Source organism: Kwoniella shivajii, chromosome 9 (genome assembly GCF_035658355.1).
Source record: "Kwoniella shivajii chromosome 9, complete sequence".
In the NCBI taxonomy this organism is placed as follows: domain Eukaryota; kingdom Fungi; phylum Basidiomycota; class Tremellomycetes; order Tremellales; family Cryptococcaceae; genus Kwoniella; species Kwoniella shivajii.
This window is the reverse complement of record NC_085916.1, coordinates 1,330,583-1,350,446: the sequence shown is the minus strand read 5'-3', so window position 1 is coordinate 1,350,446 and position 19,864 is coordinate 1,330,583. Positions and strand designations below refer to the sequence as shown.

Sequence of the window (19,864 nt, the reverse complement as noted above, 5' to 3'; positions counted from 1 at the left end):
TACAAGCTCGACAACAGCATCATCGAAGCATCTAGTCAGAAATTAAATCCACCAAGTTTCACTTACTCTGGCAATAGCAGAGGTACCCCCGCCTTGTTTCCGCCTAACGTGTGATTACCCAAAATGCAACGTCCGAACGACCCTTTAGCTCAGCGGGCTTTATTGTGAGTATTGTCTTCCTCTGATACAAATGCTAGAGAATCTATACTAACGATGATCCGTTGATAACAGTGTAAAAAACTTGTTAGTTCCCCTCAACCCATATCTTATATCATAAATCACGCTTACTGACTTTTGTCTTCCCTTTTCCTCTATTGTCTATCCACAACCCAATTCAACCTTTTCATACATGCATGACTTCGCAATACAGAAATTTCAATATAACAGGCCCTGATCTGTATGATTTATTTGGGAAATATGGACCTATAAGACAAATCAGATTGGGTACAGACCAAAATCTGAAAACAAAAGGAACGGCTTATGTGGTATACGAATCTCCCGACGATGCGAAAGAAGCCATAACCCATTTAAATGGATTTCACTTGATGGAGAGATATATCGTCGGTGAGTGATCCTCCTCCTGATAGGATGGTGGACTATATTATACTGTGAAATATAGATGGAGAATTATTACTGATTCCCTCTTTCACCGAATCGCTTTATACAGTACTCTATCATCATCCATCGAAACAACAAGCGTCAGCATTGGCTAAAGCAGAGTTGCGAGCTAGGGAAACAGCCTTGGCAGAGGAGAAGAAAAGGCTGGGATTGAAAGATGATCAATAAGTCCCTTACACTCGCAAAAATCGGCGAGACACTAGATCAAGAGGAAAAGAAGAAAATCATAGATATAAGATTGTAAAATCATTCATGTATGTATCAACATCGAGACATACACACATCAATCGGCGGAGTCGCTGCGGCCTCCCCACAAAGTTTTGGAAAACGACCATGCATGGTAAACCAGTAATATCAACAGTGAAGAGAAAAGGTCTAAATACTCGACAATGTCCTTATTTGCGATGTGCCGATGTTTTACTCTCTATATATAGCAATCACCCCGCTTCATACAACCGGCTGCTTCGGTTCGCCTTTCTTCGCTTCCGATCCTGTTCCACTTAGATTGCCTGATCATCCACACAAAGGATTCTTTAAAACGGTTGAGGCGGTGGTCTTTTGTGAGCCTGGCTGAGACGGAATTTCTTTCCTTCGTCATTAGGTTCATCCGAGTGTCGCCTAGCGTCTTTGATTTCATCGTTCTCTACTCTATTGTTGTGACTGTTTTGATTAGTCATTTGATCCGAATTCCGGTATCCCTCATTGTTATTCATGGTCTCATTTGCGGGATCTGCCATTTTATACAGATAGGCAGATCAGCAAGTTTACCTCATTTCGTGTCTGGAAACAACCCACATGATGCACCGCCCGTTTCTGGCCCATCATCATCACCAATATATCTCGACCCACTAGGTCCATCGAATACACTGACTGGTCTTTGCATGGGAAAAGATTTATCCTGTATATATCCTTGGGTGTACACTTGAGGCGCTATACCATTTTGCACGTTGCCATTAAATCGATATCGGCTTTAGATAATCCCATGATCAGTTGACTTCTTTCTTTTTAACATAGCGACCAACCTACTCTAGAATTGGCTTGGGCGGACCAGCGCTTTGTGGACGAACAGCATATGCACTAACGGAATAAGGACGGGCAGATGGAGTTTGCGGGATGCGATCATCATTGTAGACAGGTTGAGCGTTATATCCCATAGGACTTGTAGCCATAGCCACTTGCGAATTCGGAATGAAGCTAAATCGTTCATTGCTTCAGCTAAGTATCACTTTGTAGATCTCCAGATTTTGGCAGGTTTGGCAGGTTCCGATTGTTGCGCTTGAAACACTGAAGCTTCCCACTCACGGATGTAGTTGTTGCTCGTCGAACGCAAGCCTTTGCCTTTTACCCAGACTACTTCCCATACTAATTCCATTCCTGTAAACGGACAAGCCCTCGTCTTCCTCGGGTACTGTTGGTAACCTTCCATCGGTGAGAAGCGGCATTGGCAGTCGCCTGGGAGTTTCATAGATTATGGTATTGAGACCTTGAGAGTCGTAATGATTTGCCGAGGGGAGCGTTTGCAATTCGGACTGAAGGGTTTTGACGATCCTGAGTTGAACTCATCAGTCATGGACACAGATGTACGGTCCTTTGCACTTACTGCTTCAGTTCAACATTCTCTGTGGCAAAGATATCAACTTGGTTTCTCAGACTCTCCATCTCGGCATCTTTTTTCGCAATCTGGTCATCGTAATGCATTTTCGCTCTTTTATGCTGATTATTCTGGAACTACGATTGTTTTCTATCAGTTGGTGATCAAGAAGTGGGCAAAGAGTGGACTTACTTTGACCGCATTCCTCACCGTGCTGAGGCCTTTCACCTTTTCTGATAACTGATCTAAAAGAGCTTGCATGCCTGCTTGGGATTCATCGAGTCCTCTTTCGGTATTTGACAGGAAGGCTTTCTGCATTGGTTGAATCTCAATACGGACATGAGTCAGTGGTTGTACTGTCATCAGGGTACAGAGTTGGCAAGGATCATTGAGCGGAAATGACCTACATGACCTTCTTGCAACGACACACATTTCATCTTCTTCCCACAGGTGGTACATAATCCCTCTTTGTCTAACGAATGGAAAACACGGGTCAGCCAAGCCATCAAAAATCGCATTCGATTGAAATCACTCACGGTCATGTTCCTCAGCATCACACATCACATGACCACAAGAAGATAACCAAAAGACTTTCCCTTTTTCTAAACCTGTAAAAAACGGTTCTCCACTATTTTTCCTCGCTCACGTCAGCTTCTTTGCATTTTCCTGGAAACCAGTGATGTGCTGAGAACATCGGGGGAAGGAACAGACTTACCAGATGTTACATGTAAGAAAATCCAAGAAAGGAAATTCACCTTCTTCCTCCTTCTTCTTACTTGTATTAGGAGTTTGAGATATCGATGGTTCAGATGATGATTTCGCTCCGAACATCTTCCCTTGAGGAGTAGCTGAAGGCAGACGAGATTGAGGTGTCATCGGTTTAACGGTAGGAAGATATAGTTCCTGTAGCTTGATATGATGCGTATTGTTCCGGTGAGATTCACCTCAAAAGTGGGAGGACGAAGAGGAGATATGCGCAGAGAGAAAGAAGGTCAGTAATGGGGAATATCAGTATTGGCGTGAAAGGTAGAATGATGGTAGCTTCGTCTGTATAGTTTCTTGCGGACGTCGAGAAACGTCGGGAAAGGAGTATACTTTTGAAAACCAGTAATTATGGTCTGTGAAAGCTGTCCTGTCTACAAGGAGGACGCCATCAGTCGTGATTGACTGTATATGCGTGACTTTGGAGGTAGTGACGACTGGCTATTGGACGATTCTGCTGTGTGATTCAGGTGACAAGAGACATGACTTTGTCATTCGTAGGTATGAGTACGAGAGAGAAATGAAAAGGGCGACTTGAGAGGAAAGGGACGAAAGAAAGAAGGAAAGAAAGAAAGAAAAAGATGAATGAAGATCAGTCACGTATTTTTGATCGAGGAGAAATCCAGTCAACCGAGTCATCGATGGGATGTGGTCTGTGCGTATAATCACTGAGCACAACTTGATCTTTTCATTTCCTCCCCTTAACTTTCATCTTCATTTCTGTGATGTATTCAAGTGATATGCATGAGCTCACAGCTTGATCTTATCATTGATGGTCGTCACTCGATAGTTTGTTGATGTTTATATATATATAACAGTGATGTATATTGTATAAGGTAGGTAGGTATTCATGGTAATAACGATTCATGAATCTTGATCTCTTCTTCTTATCCTTCTTCTGTTTCTTGCTTGAGATGTTGCATGTAAGATTTTCCTCTTCTTTCCAGAGTCGATGCAACTACTCTGGAATGTTAGTTGATCACAGATCGATTTGAGAAGTCAAATACAGGATGTATGCTCACCTTCCCATCGTATGAGAGACTACAACTAATACGCATCTCCTTCTCTACCTTCATTAACGAATCCCTTCGAAGCTAACACTTTATCTTTTATGGCGTGATCTCTTTCGCGTCGTTTCTGTAAGACGTTTGATGAGTCAACGTTTTATCTTTCCTTCTCTAGCGTTGTGACTTACAGTCTCATCGTTGATCTTCTGTTCTAACTCAGCCCATGAGACTTCTCTTAGAGGAACCATATCTTCCGCTATCAGATCCTATAACCAGTGAAGACAGATAATTCAGTATGATTATTGATTGACGGACAGCGGAGTTATTCACACTTCCTGAAAATTGGTTGTCCGAATGATAGATATGGGATGAAAGCGGACAAAACAAGTAACACCCACGATTTCTCCTAAAGCAACTACGTTCTCACCTCTAACTAACAGAACACCGATATCCTTATCTGCATAATCGAACCGATGATGTATACGTTCAATACATGATTCTAACAGGAAGTTTGCTGTATTCATTTTGTCATACAATCAGCATTTTCCGAATTGTTGTGAGCGGGTATAGATCGTTTTATCAATTGGATATTAACCATCCCATGAAACCATGTTTGAGTGATCTATGTTAAGATAGTATGAGAATCGCGAGCTCACCAAATTGATCGTATGATCTGAAAACACCTATCAACTTCCTACCATCTCTTAGGACAACTAATACTTTTTCTGATAGTGTGGAAACGTATATCAGCATTATCCATTGAAACAAGTCTGGCCTCCGATTGAGCCATTACTCGGATTGCTACAGCTACATCCTCCCAGCTAGTATGCTGGTGCTGTCACAGAATGCCCAGCACAGGTGCGAAAGAAAATGAGATGAAACTAACTGTCAACCAAGTCCACTAGTGACCCAGACGTTGTGAATGGAATAAGGGCGTCCATTTCTTTCTTCCCTCTCTAACTGATTCTCTTTTGATCTAAGATTCCCTTGTGATGTTGGGGTGATGGTAATCGAGCTAAAGCAAGTTAAATTATATGTATGTTATTGATAAAATAGTAATCAATTGTAAGCTATCTTCATCTTGAATTCTATCGTACATTTCTCTTCTTTCTATCTCGAAAACAAGTCTCCAACTAGCAACAAGTTGCGACGGAATCAAATTCGACATGTGGCACCTGTTCAACTAATATAACATCGTACAGCTTGCTTGATTTCAGTGACAAAGGGTTTCTGAATATATGGAGATATACAAATTATACTATGATACACGCCAGTCTCTTAACCGCAAGCAACCATTCACGTCCTTCTCAACCTTTTCGATCTTCGTTGACCTTCTTCATCTTCCTCAATTCCTTTCTCGCGATGTACAAGTTCATGCGTTATATGCCCTTCTCCAGCATGAGATGGTCGATTTGCACTGGTTAAAAGGTCATGTCAGCTGAGCTCATCTTGCGATTGAGACTTGAATCCGCTCACTCTATCGATGAGTCCACGGCTCCCCCTACTGCATCTATCTTTCTTCTCTCTTCTCCCTCTTCTTCTTCCTCTGCTTCTTCTTCCGCTCCTTCTTGTTCTGCTTCTGCGTTTACTTCCGCTTCTATGTCTGCTCCCTTTACTCCTTCTTCACCGTTTGCTTCGTCTTCGTCATGTTCTCCGTCCGACATGTCTTCGACCCCCTGCGTCGCTTTTGCGGTGTGAGCTTCTTGGTTGTGCCCATCAGCCTCATCGTTTACATCTACAACTTCATCCTCTTCATCGGGATCAACGATCTTCTGAACCCTCCCTTTTCCTTTCCTTGTCACTGTTTTCTTTTCTATTCCTTTCGGGTCCGGACCTTTCACTTCCTCTTGTCCGTGTTCACTATCAGTGTCGGACTGCTCGTCGTCATTGTCCGGCGGTTGATACACAGTCTTTCTAGCTTTTCCTTTTACTTGACCCTGTCCCTCTCCTCTTTCATATTTAGTTTTCAGAGATTTATCGATCTCCTCGTTGACATATCGTTCGATCTCATCTTCTAGTATTTTACCGTCGCTGCCAATTTTCGAACGAGATCGCTTGTAATGCTCGTGCCATGCAGTTGAGGGGTGTCTTGATGCCCACGGGAAGAATGGATGTGTGGGACTATATGTCTATCGAAAAGAATGTCAACTACAATCATCAAAAACCGCGCGCAAGTATGGATGAGACGATGAAGGAATGGTGTGAACCGAAAAAGAAGGATAAATCGCTTGATAGTATCAGAACGTATCAGAATCATGTCACTCACTTGTAGTTTATCATATAAACTCCTCGTTATCCTTCCTACTTCAGTAGGTCTGTGATAAGCTATCCAACGAGCGAGACGATCTCTATCATGGGCGTCGAACTCGGTTCTGCAGAATACGCTATCAGCTCAAGCTGAACTGTGTTGCGTATCGCAATGTTTGAGTAGATTACCTTTTAATTCTCCCTTCTCTCTTTACTGTCATCTTCCTCTCTACCGGTACTTTCTTTTCTGTTTTAGGATGTTTGCGTTTTATGTTCGTGCCTTCGCCTCTCCGTTTGCCTCTGCCTCTACCTTTGCCTTTGCTTTTGCCTGTGCTTTTGGACTTGCTTCGTTGCGATGCTGATTTGATTTTCTCGTTGACCCATTCTGGTGAACGGAACGATACATGTTTGATTTGTTCTTCCTGTGGTGGATTTGAGAGGTATGGATGCGAAGAAGGTAAAATACAAATTTGAGTTTGGTTCCAAGATGATACTATCAAAGCTCCGTGTGCCTATAATAGTTGTTGATTAGCTCAGATAAGGGGTTGGACGTCCCAGGATACGGTGTACCTTGACAACAGGAGAAAGAACGAGAGAAATATGGAACGAATCGTTCGTATGATTGCAATTCAACCCTCTCATTTCATCATCAAAGCTATATCAAGACTCACTTCAAGATCAATCATCACCTTTCTTCTCTCCTGATCACCTGCCAATCCTTCCCCAAGTTTACCCACCATCACCCTCAATCCTGCACCTTGCTCATCCAAGAAAATAGGTAATCTACTCGCATCTATCGATTGTACTTTTTTCGTAAAATAACATCTGGATAACCAATTATAAGGTAAAATCGATGTCAAACCACTTTTAACGTTTCCTAGATTGGATAAACCTTTTGCTCGCTCAGGTGCGAGTTGATCAGGATGTGGATTGACAAGAATCACATCTGCTTCAGTCGGTGAATTGACTTGATATCCCTCCATTTTCTGAAACGAGATCAATTCAGCATTCAAAACGTTGTGATTGGTATCAACGTTTGAGGACAGGGTACAGATATTGACGACAGACGTGGAGTTACTCACCTTTATTCTTCTCCCAAGATGGATTCTCATCTCTTCATCAACCGAATCATCAATAAACCACTCTACATCATCCCAAGGAAATTCATCTCCTATTTTCAACCATTCTTTTCCCTTTGCATCTACCAATATCCCTCCTTCATCTATTTTCCCATCTTCTTCATCGTCCTTGTCGGATGAATCATATTCGGATTTGGATCCGGATTCGTCTTCCCCTTGTCCTTGTTCAGCTGAAATCTGACGCGCGGTTGATTCTCTAGCTTTAACAGCTGCTATTCTTGATGATCTTGTTCTTGGTCCAGGTCCAGGTCCAGACAGACCACTGTCAACAGCGCCAGGGACATTTTCGGTCGTAGCGCTATGGTCGACACGTGCAATAGGCATGGTCGCTGTGCTTTTCTCTCTGGTAGGCGATGTTGTATCTACTATTTCTTCTTCTCCTTCAGAATGAACAGACATGACGAGATAGTAATGTTGACAAGATATCAGGCGCGTCTCGATTTGTTTGTGTCTGATTCGGTTGACTGTATGTAGCGTGATCCTAGATTACTTCCTGCTTCAAATCTCGCTTCTCTGTATGTCGAAGTGATTGCCTACTGAGCTTGATGTCCTCTGTGTCATCAAGGAGTAAATGTATGACTATGTGGATCATGCTCCATGACGGTGAAAGAGGTGAGTCCGATAACGATGGGCAGGGGGTTAGGGGATATCGGGTATTGAAGCGTGTGGCACATTTGATCACATACATGTCGTCGGTTATTCGGGTACCGCCCGATATCGTCAACAATTATAATATGTTGGACTTCACAATGGTGTTGGAAGAAGAGCTTCTCTCTAAGAAGTGTAAGAAGTGCTCACATTTGGCTTCCTCTCTATTCAACAGAACTCGTTTGGGGACGGAAGGGCGCAGAAAGAAAATGCAGCGGACTACCATCCCTATATTCCCGGAATCTGGTCCCTCGACAGATCATTCCAGACCATCTTTATTCGATCTATTAGCTCAAGACCAACTGAGAGACCTGTTTCATCCAGTCCTTAGATATATCTTATCGGTACGTATCTAAGAATTTGACGTCATTAGGACTGATATGCTGAACAATGCTGATCATGAGATGTGACTCGAATAGTATTTCGCACAGAGGTATCCTAGATATCTATTGAGAATCTTGAATCATCATGAGGAATTCTTCGCTTTCTTACTGTGGATACTTGAAAGACATCACCTGAAGAAACATAGTCAGTATTTCCTTTCATACACTTATGACCTCAGCTTGATGTTTGATTGATATCATCGTATGTTCGTGGATAGACGCATCGATATCCGAACATTTCTACGGACTTCGTCTTACTCCTTCTAGAAACTTAGCGACACCAAGATTAGATAGGTTCAGCCAAGCCAAGAGAAAAAGTATATCAAGAAAACAGAGATTTGCGTTACTTGTATTTTTAGTTGGGGTACCATATGTTCGAGCTAGAGCACAAGATTACTTTGAGAGGATGGGAGGAGGAAGGAATCCTGATGAAATTGCAGATGAAGAAAGACGATTCGCAGTGACTAGAGTAAGCTTATTCTCCATCGGACATTCCAGCACAAGCAACCTCATTGATTGACGCTTTTCGTTTTGATGAAATTTAGTCACAAAAAATGTTCAAATTCATATATCCATATCTCAGCTTAGGCATAGATTTGACTTTCTTGGGATATGATATTGCATATTTGTTCGAAAAAACTCGATATCCTAGACCATGGCATAAATGGTTAGGATTGAAAGTGGTACGTCGAGGTTCAGAAGATGAAGTGAGTGTTTAATGCTCATCTTTCTGCTTGACACACTTTGTGTTCCTGGAATGTCACCTTGGCACTTCAATCTTCATAAATCTTCTACTGTATACTAAGCTACATGAATTTTCAGGTCGAATCGTCTGGTATATTATCAAAACTTCCACCTCTCTTGCCACCACTATTACTTCTATTGAAATTGTCTCAATGGTGGTATTCACCTTCTTCACCAAGATCACACCCTGCCCTGTCATCAAATCAAAATACGATAGCTGCAACCCATGCCTCTATATTACCTCCTCGGTCTTTGCCCATACTTCCAGGAGTAGGAATATTACCTCCATCTCCACCGCTGACGCCTACAGAGGAAGACATGAATTCTTTGGAAACGCGACGTGGAGTAGTAACAACTGATCAGTCATCCGCATCAAAGAAACATATGATCGGGAAGGAAGATTATGGGAATTGCCCTTTATGTGGAAATAAATGGCAGAATCCAGCTGTGTTGCCTAGTGGATGGGTTGTATGTTGGCGTTGCGGCTGGGATGCTATCGAAGGTGAAGAAGAGGAAGAAGAGATTGAGCATGAGGAAGAAAAGATGGGACAGGAACTCCAAGAAGACATTGATCAGGAGAAGGTGAGAGATCTCAGAAAAGGTAGAAAGGGAAGATGTCCCATAACAGGGGTGGAAGTCGGTCCAGGCGAACTGAGAAGGGTGTTAGTGTGAGAGGCTGAACGAGATCTGCTTGTATCCATATATGTGTGAGTACTCTGGATGGGTCATTCACTGATTGATGCTGACATTTGCAGGATCAGGTTGTAAAAAGTATGAAAGACAATGCATAAAACCCTAACAGACCATGAACCGTTACAAGCAATAATTAATCTCGAGATCCACTTAGATATAGTATAGAACCCTAATAAGTATGTACACTATTCACAGGGATCTTGTTTTGTTACAATCGATTAACACACCACGTAAATACTGATCTGATTGAAAATACCAAAGAAACACACCAGAAGACTACAAGCCCCGAAATAACCCACTCGAATACAATACCTCAATCCTGAAAAGTAGCCGAAACTTCATTCCGAATCTGAGATCACAGAGGAAGAATGGGTGATGTGAGATCTTTTGAAGGAGATCTACAAACCCATCAAAATTAGCTATCCCCTATCTTTGTCTTTGCAGAGGGAAGGCGTACTTACCTTCCAGTCTTCACCGTCTTCATCGAAGAAAGTCAATTTGATAAATTCGAATCTTTCATCATGCTTGATAGCGTGTAATAGGTCTTCTGCATCCCTTGCTGTAGCAGTCAGATCACGGCCATTCAATCTGATATTGCCACCTGACCAAAGATCGATAGTGGAGTGAGTCTACAACATCCGAAATCAATTATTTCAGAATGTGACTGGTGAGTTTGTTATGTAAGATCGTATGAGTGGCAGGAGGATACTCACATCTTGATTGGCAAGTCTATCTACCATATCTTCTGCAGATCTAGAATAAGTACTGGAAGTAGATGATGAAGATGTGCTAGAAGAGACTGAATAGGATCGAAGAGATTTATGGTGAAGATCATGATTCAAGTGAAGTTCTGGGACTTGTGAGAGGGAAGTCAGAGGTTTGAGAATAGGTCGAACAGGTCTAGGTGATTGAACTGATGTAGGAGACATTGCGTCGAAATAAAGAATAAAATACGATGTCAAAGAGGGAGATTTGAGTGAATTGAAAAGATTTGGAGGAGTGGCGAGTTCTGAAGAGAGTCGAAAATATATTGAGGATGAAGGAGTAATGTCAATGTCCTAACAGAAAGTGAACGGTATTTATGCCTTTTATGGAGTGGAGGATTTCTTGGTCTTTCGATCCATCACTTAGGAGGAAGTAAGGTCTGATCCGAATTAACCGGTATAGACTCGGTCCGACATCGCATGGGAGAGTTGATGATGATCAGACATACCCTTTTCCTCATTGAAGAGGGATAGGTGTCGGGAGAGGGATTGGACGCTGCGTGATGATGTGGATAATGAGATCAAAGTACTTTAGTGAATGGTAATTTCCGAGATCCCACATTTTATGGAGCATGAGTGAGGGTGGGGATAGTGCCTTGACTTGGAGATGGTGGGGTGTAAAGAAGAAGACATCATCGGATGAAAGGTTGATGAAGACTTGGAAATTAAACTCATGTGGCTTGATCGACTCATCAAATTGAGGTGGTCCATCAAATTGACCGATTAGATTGTCAGTCTATTCCGTCAGATTGCTCGGTCAGATAGATGCATGCAAGGAATCATTACGATCATCTGATATACACAAAACCATACTATGTCCTACATCAGCTGATGAAAATCGCATCAGAGTCGCCATCGCATGCGATGAAATTACGTTTTCATCTCGACATCACTCGTATTTGAGCCAAAGTCAAACGTTAATCTTCCGCCACGCCGATCGGATTCGTTTGAGGGCATGTACCTTTTCTCCATCCCATCAACAACCAATCAGTCAGAAAAGCTCCGAATAGTATGATCATCCGGAGATCAGAGGGACCCCATCCTCCTTGTTGATTGTATGTATATAGCATGCCAACAGGCGTAGAATATACCCTGTTCCCTTCCTTTCACCGCCCAGCAATAAACGGAGGAACTCTGGCTTGAATAACAGAGTATTCGTATGGCGTGTAACGGTGAAGCCGATGATATCGGATCACTACCCAGATTTGGGGGGTGATTGGTGATCCTAACATACTTTTGAAAATTGGGCGTTCAATACATGATGGATAGTATGCGATACATCATGTCGATCGTCAAGGACGAATGGGTGGGATGTCAAATGACCGAAGTCGGTTAGTATTCAGATTGAGAGTCGAAGAACCCCTCGCCACTCGTGAAATGGGCTCAAATACACTCGTTGGCCTGTTACGAGAGGATGATCTCGGACATCAATAAGTATAGAAAAAATGGTGAACTACAGGTCTGGGAATATCACACAATGCTACATTCTACATTTACAGATCGACCTTGTACAGAGCCAAAAACGGTACTGTATATACTAAACGGGTATACATTTTTCCATCTGAAGTTCCTCTATATTCACCTATAAATCATCTAAGAACCTCTCGTCGGCCTCCTTCAATCGCAAAGTCCAACCTTCTTGTTCATCTTGTCTATCATCTTCAGGTTCATAAAGAACGTTGCTCTCCATCGTACTAGTCGTCACATTTCTTGCTTGTACGTCTGTGCCACCTGAAACTATTCTTCTTCCTTTACTTAAAACTGACATTCCTCCTTTTTTCTCGATAGCAATAGGTAAAGCAGGTAAAGGTCTTCTACCAAATTCGTCTATTCCATTCTGAACTTCATTGGTTTCCCTCTGTCTTTCCCTTGAAGGTGAAGAACCCAATTCGAATTCCGAGTGATCAGTACTGATCATTGAGTTGGATCGTTTGATACCACCTGATCCTCTATTAAACAGAAATTTGACCTTCTCTTTCAACTTCTCACGTTCTTGTACACCTTCTGAAAGTAGCTTGGTAAGATTTGAAATCTCTTCTTTCAGACCCCTGTTTTCGTTCTTACTCGTACTCAATGCCGTTAAGACAGCATCAAGCTCTAAAGCATGTCTCGACTTCAGATGTGTGATTTTTGCTTCAAATTCACTCTGAACTTCGCTCGATGCAGTGGTAGGCGAATCGTCCTGATCGGAATCGGATGGAAGGGATGTTGGCGCAGTAGAGTTAGATAAGAGACTATTTCTCGTAGTCTGTCTGGAAGTTGACCTTGAAGGCGAATCAATTTCTATATTTGAATTCGAGGTGGTAGTGAAAGGAATGGTGGCTGTGGATCGATTGAGGAAACTTGCTCTTCTGGCTATATCAGGACTTATACGATTGTTCACAAAAGGACCTAAAGTCGAATGCGAAATAGAGTTGGAACCGGGCCTCGGATCGCTTGGAGGTAAAGGTATTTGAGCAGGTCTGATTTTAGTGGGTGTTTCATTTGAACCATGAATTGAAAGTAGAGATAAAGTAGATTGTTTAGTTAGAACGGTTCTTCTTGGTGAAGCTGGAATGAGAACTGATCCCTTCTCTTTCGACCATACCGATCCTGCCATCAATGAGGTTCTCGCTGTATTTTGCTGATCATTGATTGTTGATCTAGTACTCTCGCCTAAACCGCTTGATGGCCTAAAAGGAGAATTTGATCTCAGATCAAGGGACGATCTAGGCCTCATTATCTCTTCCTCATCACCTAGAGTAGGTGAAAGCATTCCTTCACCATCACTTTCGGGAAATTTGGATCGATGCGGTAATGTAGTCGATTGGGCTATCCTCTCAAGTCTTTCAATCTCTTCGTCGTCTTCCTTTTTCCTTCCAATATCCAGTGTTCTAGAAGAAACTCTTCTTGTGATCCGTTTATCAGTAGACCACCATCCTGGACCTTGAGTAGCCTCAATGTGATCAACGAGGTTCTTAGAAGACGAATAAGAAGACAGATCAGTATGAGACTTTGATTTTGATCTGGGTAGGGTATACAACGTTTTGGAAGATGAGGAGCTGGGCAATGGTGGAGGCGGCGAATTAGATGTTGTCTTCCAGCTTTCTGAAGAGTCGACTGCTCCAAAAGTACCGGTATGACTCGGTTGAGCAGTGATTGTCAAATCAGCCGGCTGTGCTATTTGAGCAGTAATCTGAGCCTTGATTTCATCCAAGCTTTGATTTAGACTTGACAGATCCATGGCATCTCTTTGTCTGACGAGCTTTCGATCATTGACGGATGTGTGATTGGTTTGAGGTGCACTGGTGACTTCGTTCAAGCTATCTTGAGAATCGCTGCCTGTTATTGTGAGATCTCTCATTTTAGTAAAAGCGTCATTGAGCCTTGCAGTTGATTTTCTCTTTTGGATTTCCTTGTTATTGCCCAACATCATCTCTTTTAGTGGATGCGGTGGTAATGACTGAAATATCACATGAGGTAATAATGGTACTAAAGGAGAGGCATCTGGGTTTGGATCAGGTGATCTTGCAGGATCAAGGATTGATCTATCATCTTGAGCCGGGGAAAACATCTCTTCTCTTTTGGTAAATGGTACCATAAGTCCATTAGCTCGATTGAGAGGTGTATGAATTGGGTGTACTGGACGAGGAAGTGGAGATGGTGAATCGATCGTCGCCGCCAAAGAAGTGGCCGTTGTGCTTTCTGGAAAAGGTATTGATGGACCAGTAGGAACGAACGGGATCGAAGTCGTGGATTTCGGTGTGGCGGCTGGATCGAATGAATCTGCTGAAGAAGGTGGTCGGTGGACTGTACGACATGATCAGCTTCTCAGCATAGGTTGATCCGACAATTGAGTATTGGTAACAACGCTAATGTACTGACTAAATGATAACCTGGTTGCGTTACTCTCCCTTTCCTTAGATCCATCCATACTTGTCATACTCTGTTTCTCTTTCACCTTTGAAATAAGGCTTTCTTCACGATCTCCATGTAAATCTTTAGTACCTCTTACAGGGATTCTTCTGATAGTCCTCTCATCATACCTTTCTCTAGCTTCTGCTGATTCCGCTCTTGATCTGTCTCTGGCTTGTCGCGCAGCTTCTAGTCTAGCAGCAGCTACCGCCGCTGCTGTTGTTACTGTATTCGAATTATGATTCGAATTTGGGTTCTTACCTACAGCAAACTTATTTCTCCAATTACGAGTAACAGGCATACGCATCGTCATTTGGTTCTGTTGAACAGCTTTCGCATTTACAGCTTCTTGTTGGTGCTGTTGTACTTGTTGTTGCTTTTGGGTTGCTTTAAGATCAGAGTTTGATGAAGAGAATAATGACCATCTTCTACCATTTTCGTTGGCGTCATTCCCGTTATTTGTGATAATGGCACTTTTACTATCCGATCTTTCTCTCTTCCTTAATGAGCCTGTAAATTTAGGAACGAGATTTTCCAATGATAATCTTCTTGACATTCTTCTTTTTGTGACCGTTCCGTTACTCGCTCTTGAATCACTTCTTTCCCTACCACCACTGCCACCGCCACCACCACTGCCGCCTCCGGCATGCCTGCTTGTATCATCGACTGAGTCAATCTGAACGTAGGTATCAAGCAGGGAAGTCGAACTTTGGTTCATGTGATACAACGGATGTGTTTTTTGCTGTTGTTGATGTTGTTGTAATTGGGTCGAATCCACGGCACTTCGCTTGGAGGATGGATTTGGATTGGATGTGAAATCTGGAATGTGAATGGCCGAAGCTAAAGTTGGAATTTCTTTAGACAATTGAGCTTGTAAATTAAGACTTGTGTATGTTATTCCTTCTCTGTTATTTTGAATGCCAACCACTAGAGAAGGTGAAGAAGCGTTTCCACTCATATTGATATTAGGTGAAATGATGTTTAGCGGTAATGAGATCGTACTCCCATTACCAATACCACCACCAATGCCACCACCACCACCTCCACCACCTCCACCACCACCAACACCATCACTGAAACCTGATTTCATTGGTAATCCATCATATATCGGTTGACGATACGGGATGACATGCGATTCCGATTCCGATGCTGATTTTGATTTTGATTTTGATTCTGAATGTGATTCCGACTCGTTTGTCTGATTTGAGAATGAAGGAAACAATGATGAGATTGATTTGAGTTTTTGACGTTGATTCTGCATGGAAGGACGAGGCTGCGATGCGTCGGATATCGACACTGATACTGAGGCTGTGCCGTGAGGCGGACGTGAGAATATTGAAGGTCCCATTCTCAGCTCGCAGGTGAAGACTATGATGTTACGCCTTCGATGAACTTGGTACAGTCCTGCAGACGATGGTATTGGACAATTATCTCGAAAGAGGTCTAGGCTGCTTTAACCTGTCAAGCTGACAGAAACTAAGAGAGAAAGAAAGAAAGGAAGGCTGGGAATGCCTAAACAGGTCTCTTCCCCAAATAGTCATCTCACCTTCATATGTGAAATGAGTTAAAAAACGTTTCATTTCATCTCGTTAGACAAATCTCAAACCTGACCGTGCATTCAGATGTCAACCACGAATTCATACGCCACAAACGAGCGCCACCATCCGATATTTTTCATTCAATAATCGACATAGTAATCAGCGTTTACGACGCATCGAGAAGTATTTTCTTCGTTGCACATGTCAAAACAATTCATTCACATGCACAAATGATGATTTCTGGAAGGTTACAAGTATATATATCACAATATACATGAACGTGACATGATGACAGATCACTAAGTTTCTTCAATAGTATCTGCCTGTTTGGCTTTCTTTACTTTATTAATCCTTGACACTATGAGGAGCATTACATCAGCTTATGTATTCTACTTCTATCAAGATCGCTCGACTCACTCTCTCGAGAGATGATACCAGTGTTCATATATCCTTCTGGGAAGGCCTCAACAAGCTAACGAAATTTGATCATGTCAGTTCAAGATTTATGCAGACCTTTATTTCTGGCGCATACACCAGATAACGGACAAAACTCACTCTTTTGTAAAGCTTTTGCTTGACGGCGATTTCTGACCATTCTTTGCCTTGTTTAGCTCCAGGAATGTTCCATTCTTGAGGGCTGAATCACAGCGAGTGTTAGTAATGCATGATCAATTTTTATCTTGACATACCTAGCTTTGACAGTTAAATCAACCATGTTATACATATTTTCGATAAGCTGCACAAACACCTCTCTCATGTCTGATGTCCAAGGGAAACGTTTTGCTGGTTCGGCAGGTCGATTATCATCTGGTTTAGGTGTTGAATTAGGGTTTGGTGTTCCGTTATTGCCGTCTAACAAAGCATCGATCGCCATTGGCTGCGACGTTGTAAGATTCGATGGTCCCGGACCCTGTTCTCACTGCGTTAGCTACAAGTCCAGTCGAGGTCGCGATGATCTTAATGACTCACGTTGGTCTGAGCAGAAGGATGTTTTTCGTCTGTCAACAAGATCAGCCGGGGATGCAGGTCTGATTTAGCGACTGCGCCACGACTCACCCCAATCTTTCACCTCTTCCTCCCATTTCTTATGTAGCTCATCGTACTTACTGATCACCTCTTCCTCGTCCTTCTTGACCATCTCGGTGAATTGGCGAATACCTTCATCTTCCGAATCATGTAACCATTTCCAATATCCGGAATAACATAACTTGGTGCAGAGTTTCTGAAGACGCAGTTCAAGATGATTAGCTAGCGATTCAGGTTTGGGCCTCTAGTTTTGCTCACCCTAAGAGTGAACTCATTATACGGCAGTGCACTAGTCACGGCGTGCCAGAAACTCCTATCGACCCAATCTCTATCACTCAAACCAAAGATATCATGTTCGTACGCAGCTTCTCCAGCCGCTTGAAGGTATGGTTTGATAGGATCCGGAAAGCGATTCCGGTTTGGTCCCCAATCATCTGCATTGGATCGACGTCGGTGAGCCGAAATCGGTTCAAATTGAAAGGACACTCACGTTTCTCACTCTCACCTCGGAGTACCAAGAGACGACGTCGGACTTCAGGAGGGAACGTTGGCCACGGGGGAAGATACTAGAGACATGGAACGAATCAGTTGTCGCTGTGTTTCGTTGAAGGTATTCATTCTCACCTTCTCGTCTCTCGAAGCATTCTTGTATAGTATCCTATCGATTGCGACGGGGGGAATATCGACGACTGCTACAGCGTCCTGGTCGAGTTCAGGCGGTGGTGGGGATAAGGAGCCTATGATATCCTTGAGTACACATATGATTTACAATCCAGTACACTCACCATTGGCTTGACGATCCCTCGAAGATCCGGCACTATTCCGTTCTCCATCAGAGTCGTCTATGCTGATAGGTTCCATCTGTGAACCTCTGAAGGCTTGTCCCCTTCTTTTGCGTGAACGAAGAGCAGCGGAGAGTGATTTTCGGGGTTCTTTGGGTGGAGGAGCGGGAATAGAGCTTCTTGGTTTGGTTTTGGTTGTACGAGGTTTGGCTTTGACAGGAGATCTGTGGGTTTTTGATCAGCAATGATGTACATATTGTTTAATGACAAGAGTAGCAACACAGCACTTACTGTTCTAAGAGCTCCAATGACCCTGAATGTACAAAGAAGCCTTCCTTCTTTGGCCTGGCGAAGTGGGTTGGTGCATCGATCAATATTTCGGAATCGTCAATGAACGGATCTTCAAGGTCATAGTCTACTTGTTTCCTCTTCTACCCCCGACACCGTTGAGAGTGAGCGTTTGATTGAGTGGATGAAGAGTAACAACAAGAAGAAGATTTCTCAGCTTACCTTTGCCTTTTTGCTTTTATTATCATCGCCGTATTTCTCTTCTAACCTCCTTGCTATTTCTTCCGGGTCTTCATCACCCAGTCCGAGGCCATATAGAGGTCCAGACGAAGGTCCAGCTATAGGTTGTGAGACTTCCAGGGTATGTCCGTTGGTAGCGGCTATTTCTCCTTCTATGGGTATGGAAGGATCTACTTCCATACCTTCTTCCATACCGTCTTTGATTGGTTCCGCAACATCTTCAGCTACGCCCCAGATTTCAGCTACCATCCCCTTATCTCTAGCTTCATCCAGAACGTTCCATTCTAATGTTTCTCCTTCTGCCAACATTGATTTTTCGAGTCTAATAGTTTTCATTGGTGGAGGTGGTGGTGGTAAATCTTCGTCTTCGGAAGGAGAGCGAGGCCTTGCACGTTTCTTCTTCTTGGGTATTAAGACGTTAGTTTCCCCATCTTCTCCTTCAAGAGCTGGTGTACCATTAGCAGGAAGAGCAGCGTCAGCGGGGACGGTGGATGTTCCTGGTGTACCTGGTTCAGCTTTGATATTTGGTGGAAGCGACAGTCGAGGTGGTCCATTGGGTCCATCGATAGCAACAATTTCCTTTGGTCACAATCGTTGTCAGCTTTACAGGGCTGCGATGGGTGCAAGTCATTGTCAAGCGTACGGGCGAACCGGAAAGATCTTCACTTTCCTCACCACTATCTTCGTCATCTTCCTCGTCATCCTCCTCGTCTTCATCTTCATCTTCATCCTCTTCACTTCCTGAACCCTCACCCTCACCCTCGCCCTCAACATCCCCTTCCCCTTCTTCTCCTTCCACCTCACCTTCCTCAGCATCTTCAAATTCGTCATCGCCTTCTAACGGTTCTTCATCACCGTTCATTTCGACGTCATCTTGTGACCTGACCAGCTCTCTTACCACTTCTGTTTCTTCTCCAGTAGTGACCGTTGTTGAAGCAGAGTCACCTTGATCCTCCTCCACTGCGATGCTCTGCATCGTCTGGCGTAGGCGAGAATTTGGAGGGCGTTGTCCACTGGCCAGGATATCTACTAATTTGGAGACTTTAACAGGTGATGTCAAGGGTGATCCAAGAATGATAGCTGATGTTCTCGATGATGAAGAAGAAGAGCGGGGTACAGTCTGTTGACGGCAAGTCATCGAAAGCAAAGATAAGAAAGGAAAAGAAGGGATTAGTGTTTTTCTACTTCTTGACTCAGGAATTGGAAGAAGAAGGAAAGGGCGAGGAACGTACCTCACGAATAGGAGAAGGATTAGGGTTCCGAGAGCTTTGACCTGTACTTTGAGCTATGGGACTCGTGCTCATCTTCAGTCCTCCGGTGTATCACGTGATTCCTGTGCAAGAGTGAGCTTCTTGCTGTTGTATTGATTGTTGTCGTTGATGCTGATGTTGATGTTGTCGTTGTTGTTCTGTCCACGCCAAGGAAGACATGTCCATTCGCAAGGAGATGCGGATTCCCCCATTTCACATTTCACGCTCATGACATTGTGTCTTCAATACG

General features: G+C 43.2%; 8 protein-coding genes across 8 annotated transcripts; 2 read left to right on the top strand and 6 right to left on the bottom strand.

The window, feature by feature from the left end:
- Positions 1-123: 123 nt before the first annotated feature.
- On the top strand, positions 124-786 carry IL334_006836 (uncharacterized protein; the record flags this gene model as incomplete). The annotated part of the gene is made up of 3 exons (XM_062938533.1): positions 124-164; positions 371-564; positions 668-786. The coding sequence occupies 3 exons, from the start codon at positions 124-126 to the stop codon at positions 784-786; spliced, it is 354 nt and encodes a 117-aa protein (XP_062794584.1).
- Positions 787-1,151: 365 nt separating this feature from the next.
- IL334_006835 (uncharacterized protein) lies at positions 1,152-3,085 on the bottom strand (the record flags this gene model as incomplete). Its single annotated transcript, XM_062938532.1, has 9 exons — positions 1,152-1,348; positions 1,414-1,586; positions 1,645-1,812; positions 1,921-2,166; positions 2,219-2,346; positions 2,402-2,536; positions 2,617-2,681; positions 2,746-2,837; positions 2,925-3,085. 9 exons carry the CDS (start codon positions 3,083-3,085, stop codon positions 1,152-1,154), a joined length of 1,365 nt encoding a protein of 454 aa, XP_062794583.1.
- Positions 3,086-4,018: 933 nt separating this feature from the next.
- Positions 4,019-4,919, bottom strand: IL334_006834 (uncharacterized protein; the record flags this gene model as incomplete). The annotated part of the gene is made up of 5 exons (XM_062938531.1): positions 4,019-4,108; positions 4,167-4,244; positions 4,377-4,492; positions 4,635-4,703; positions 4,865-4,919. 5 exons carry the CDS (start codon positions 4,917-4,919, stop codon positions 4,019-4,021), a joined length of 408 nt encoding a protein of 135 aa, XP_062794582.1.
- Positions 4,920-5,274: 355 nt separating this feature from the next.
- IL334_006833 (uncharacterized protein) lies at positions 5,275-7,763 on the bottom strand (the record flags this gene model as incomplete). Its single annotated transcript, XM_062938530.1, has 6 exons — positions 5,275-5,395; positions 5,455-6,107; positions 6,245-6,350; positions 6,415-6,737; positions 6,897-7,211; positions 7,308-7,763. 6 exons carry the CDS (start codon positions 7,761-7,763, stop codon positions 5,275-5,277), a joined length of 1,974 nt encoding a protein of 657 aa, XP_062794581.1.
- A 458-nt stretch (positions 7,764-8,221) lies between these two features.
- Positions 8,222-9,811, top strand: IL334_006832 (uncharacterized protein; the record flags this gene model as incomplete). The annotated part of the gene is made up of 5 exons (XM_062938529.1): positions 8,222-8,356; positions 8,432-8,540; positions 8,614-8,864; positions 8,941-9,102; positions 9,218-9,811. The coding sequence occupies 5 exons, from the start codon at positions 8,222-8,224 to the stop codon at positions 9,809-9,811; spliced, it is 1,251 nt and encodes a 416-aa protein (XP_062794580.1).
- Positions 9,812-10,170: 359 nt separating this feature from the next.
- Positions 10,171-10,761, bottom strand: IL334_006831 (uncharacterized protein; the record flags this gene model as incomplete). The annotated part of the gene is made up of 3 exons (XM_062938528.1): positions 10,171-10,230; positions 10,294-10,461; positions 10,546-10,761. The coding sequence occupies 3 exons, from the start codon at positions 10,759-10,761 to the stop codon at positions 10,171-10,173; spliced, it is 444 nt and encodes a 147-aa protein (XP_062794579.1).
- Positions 10,762-12,178: 1,417 nt separating this feature from the next.
- Positions 12,179-15,838, bottom strand: IL334_006830 (uncharacterized protein; the record flags this gene model as incomplete). The annotated part of the gene is made up of 2 exons (XM_062938527.1): positions 12,179-14,385; positions 14,461-15,838. 2 exons carry the CDS (start codon positions 15,836-15,838, stop codon positions 12,179-12,181), a joined length of 3,585 nt encoding a protein of 1,194 aa, XP_062794578.1.
- Positions 15,839-16,327: 489 nt separating this feature from the next.
- IL334_006829 (uncharacterized protein) lies at positions 16,328-19,668 on the bottom strand (the record flags this gene model as incomplete). The annotated part of the gene is made up of 14 exons (XM_062938526.1): positions 16,328-16,386; positions 16,446-16,500; positions 16,584-16,665; positions 16,718-16,938; positions 16,998-17,026; positions 17,085-17,250; positions 17,313-17,488; positions 17,545-17,620; positions 17,679-17,791; positions 17,840-18,060; positions 18,128-18,267; positions 18,347-18,943; positions 19,008-19,484; positions 19,597-19,668. The coding sequence occupies 14 exons, from the start codon at positions 19,666-19,668 to the stop codon at positions 16,328-16,330; spliced, it is 2,484 nt and encodes an 827-aa protein (XP_062794577.1).
- Positions 19,669-19,864: the final 196 nt, after the last annotated feature.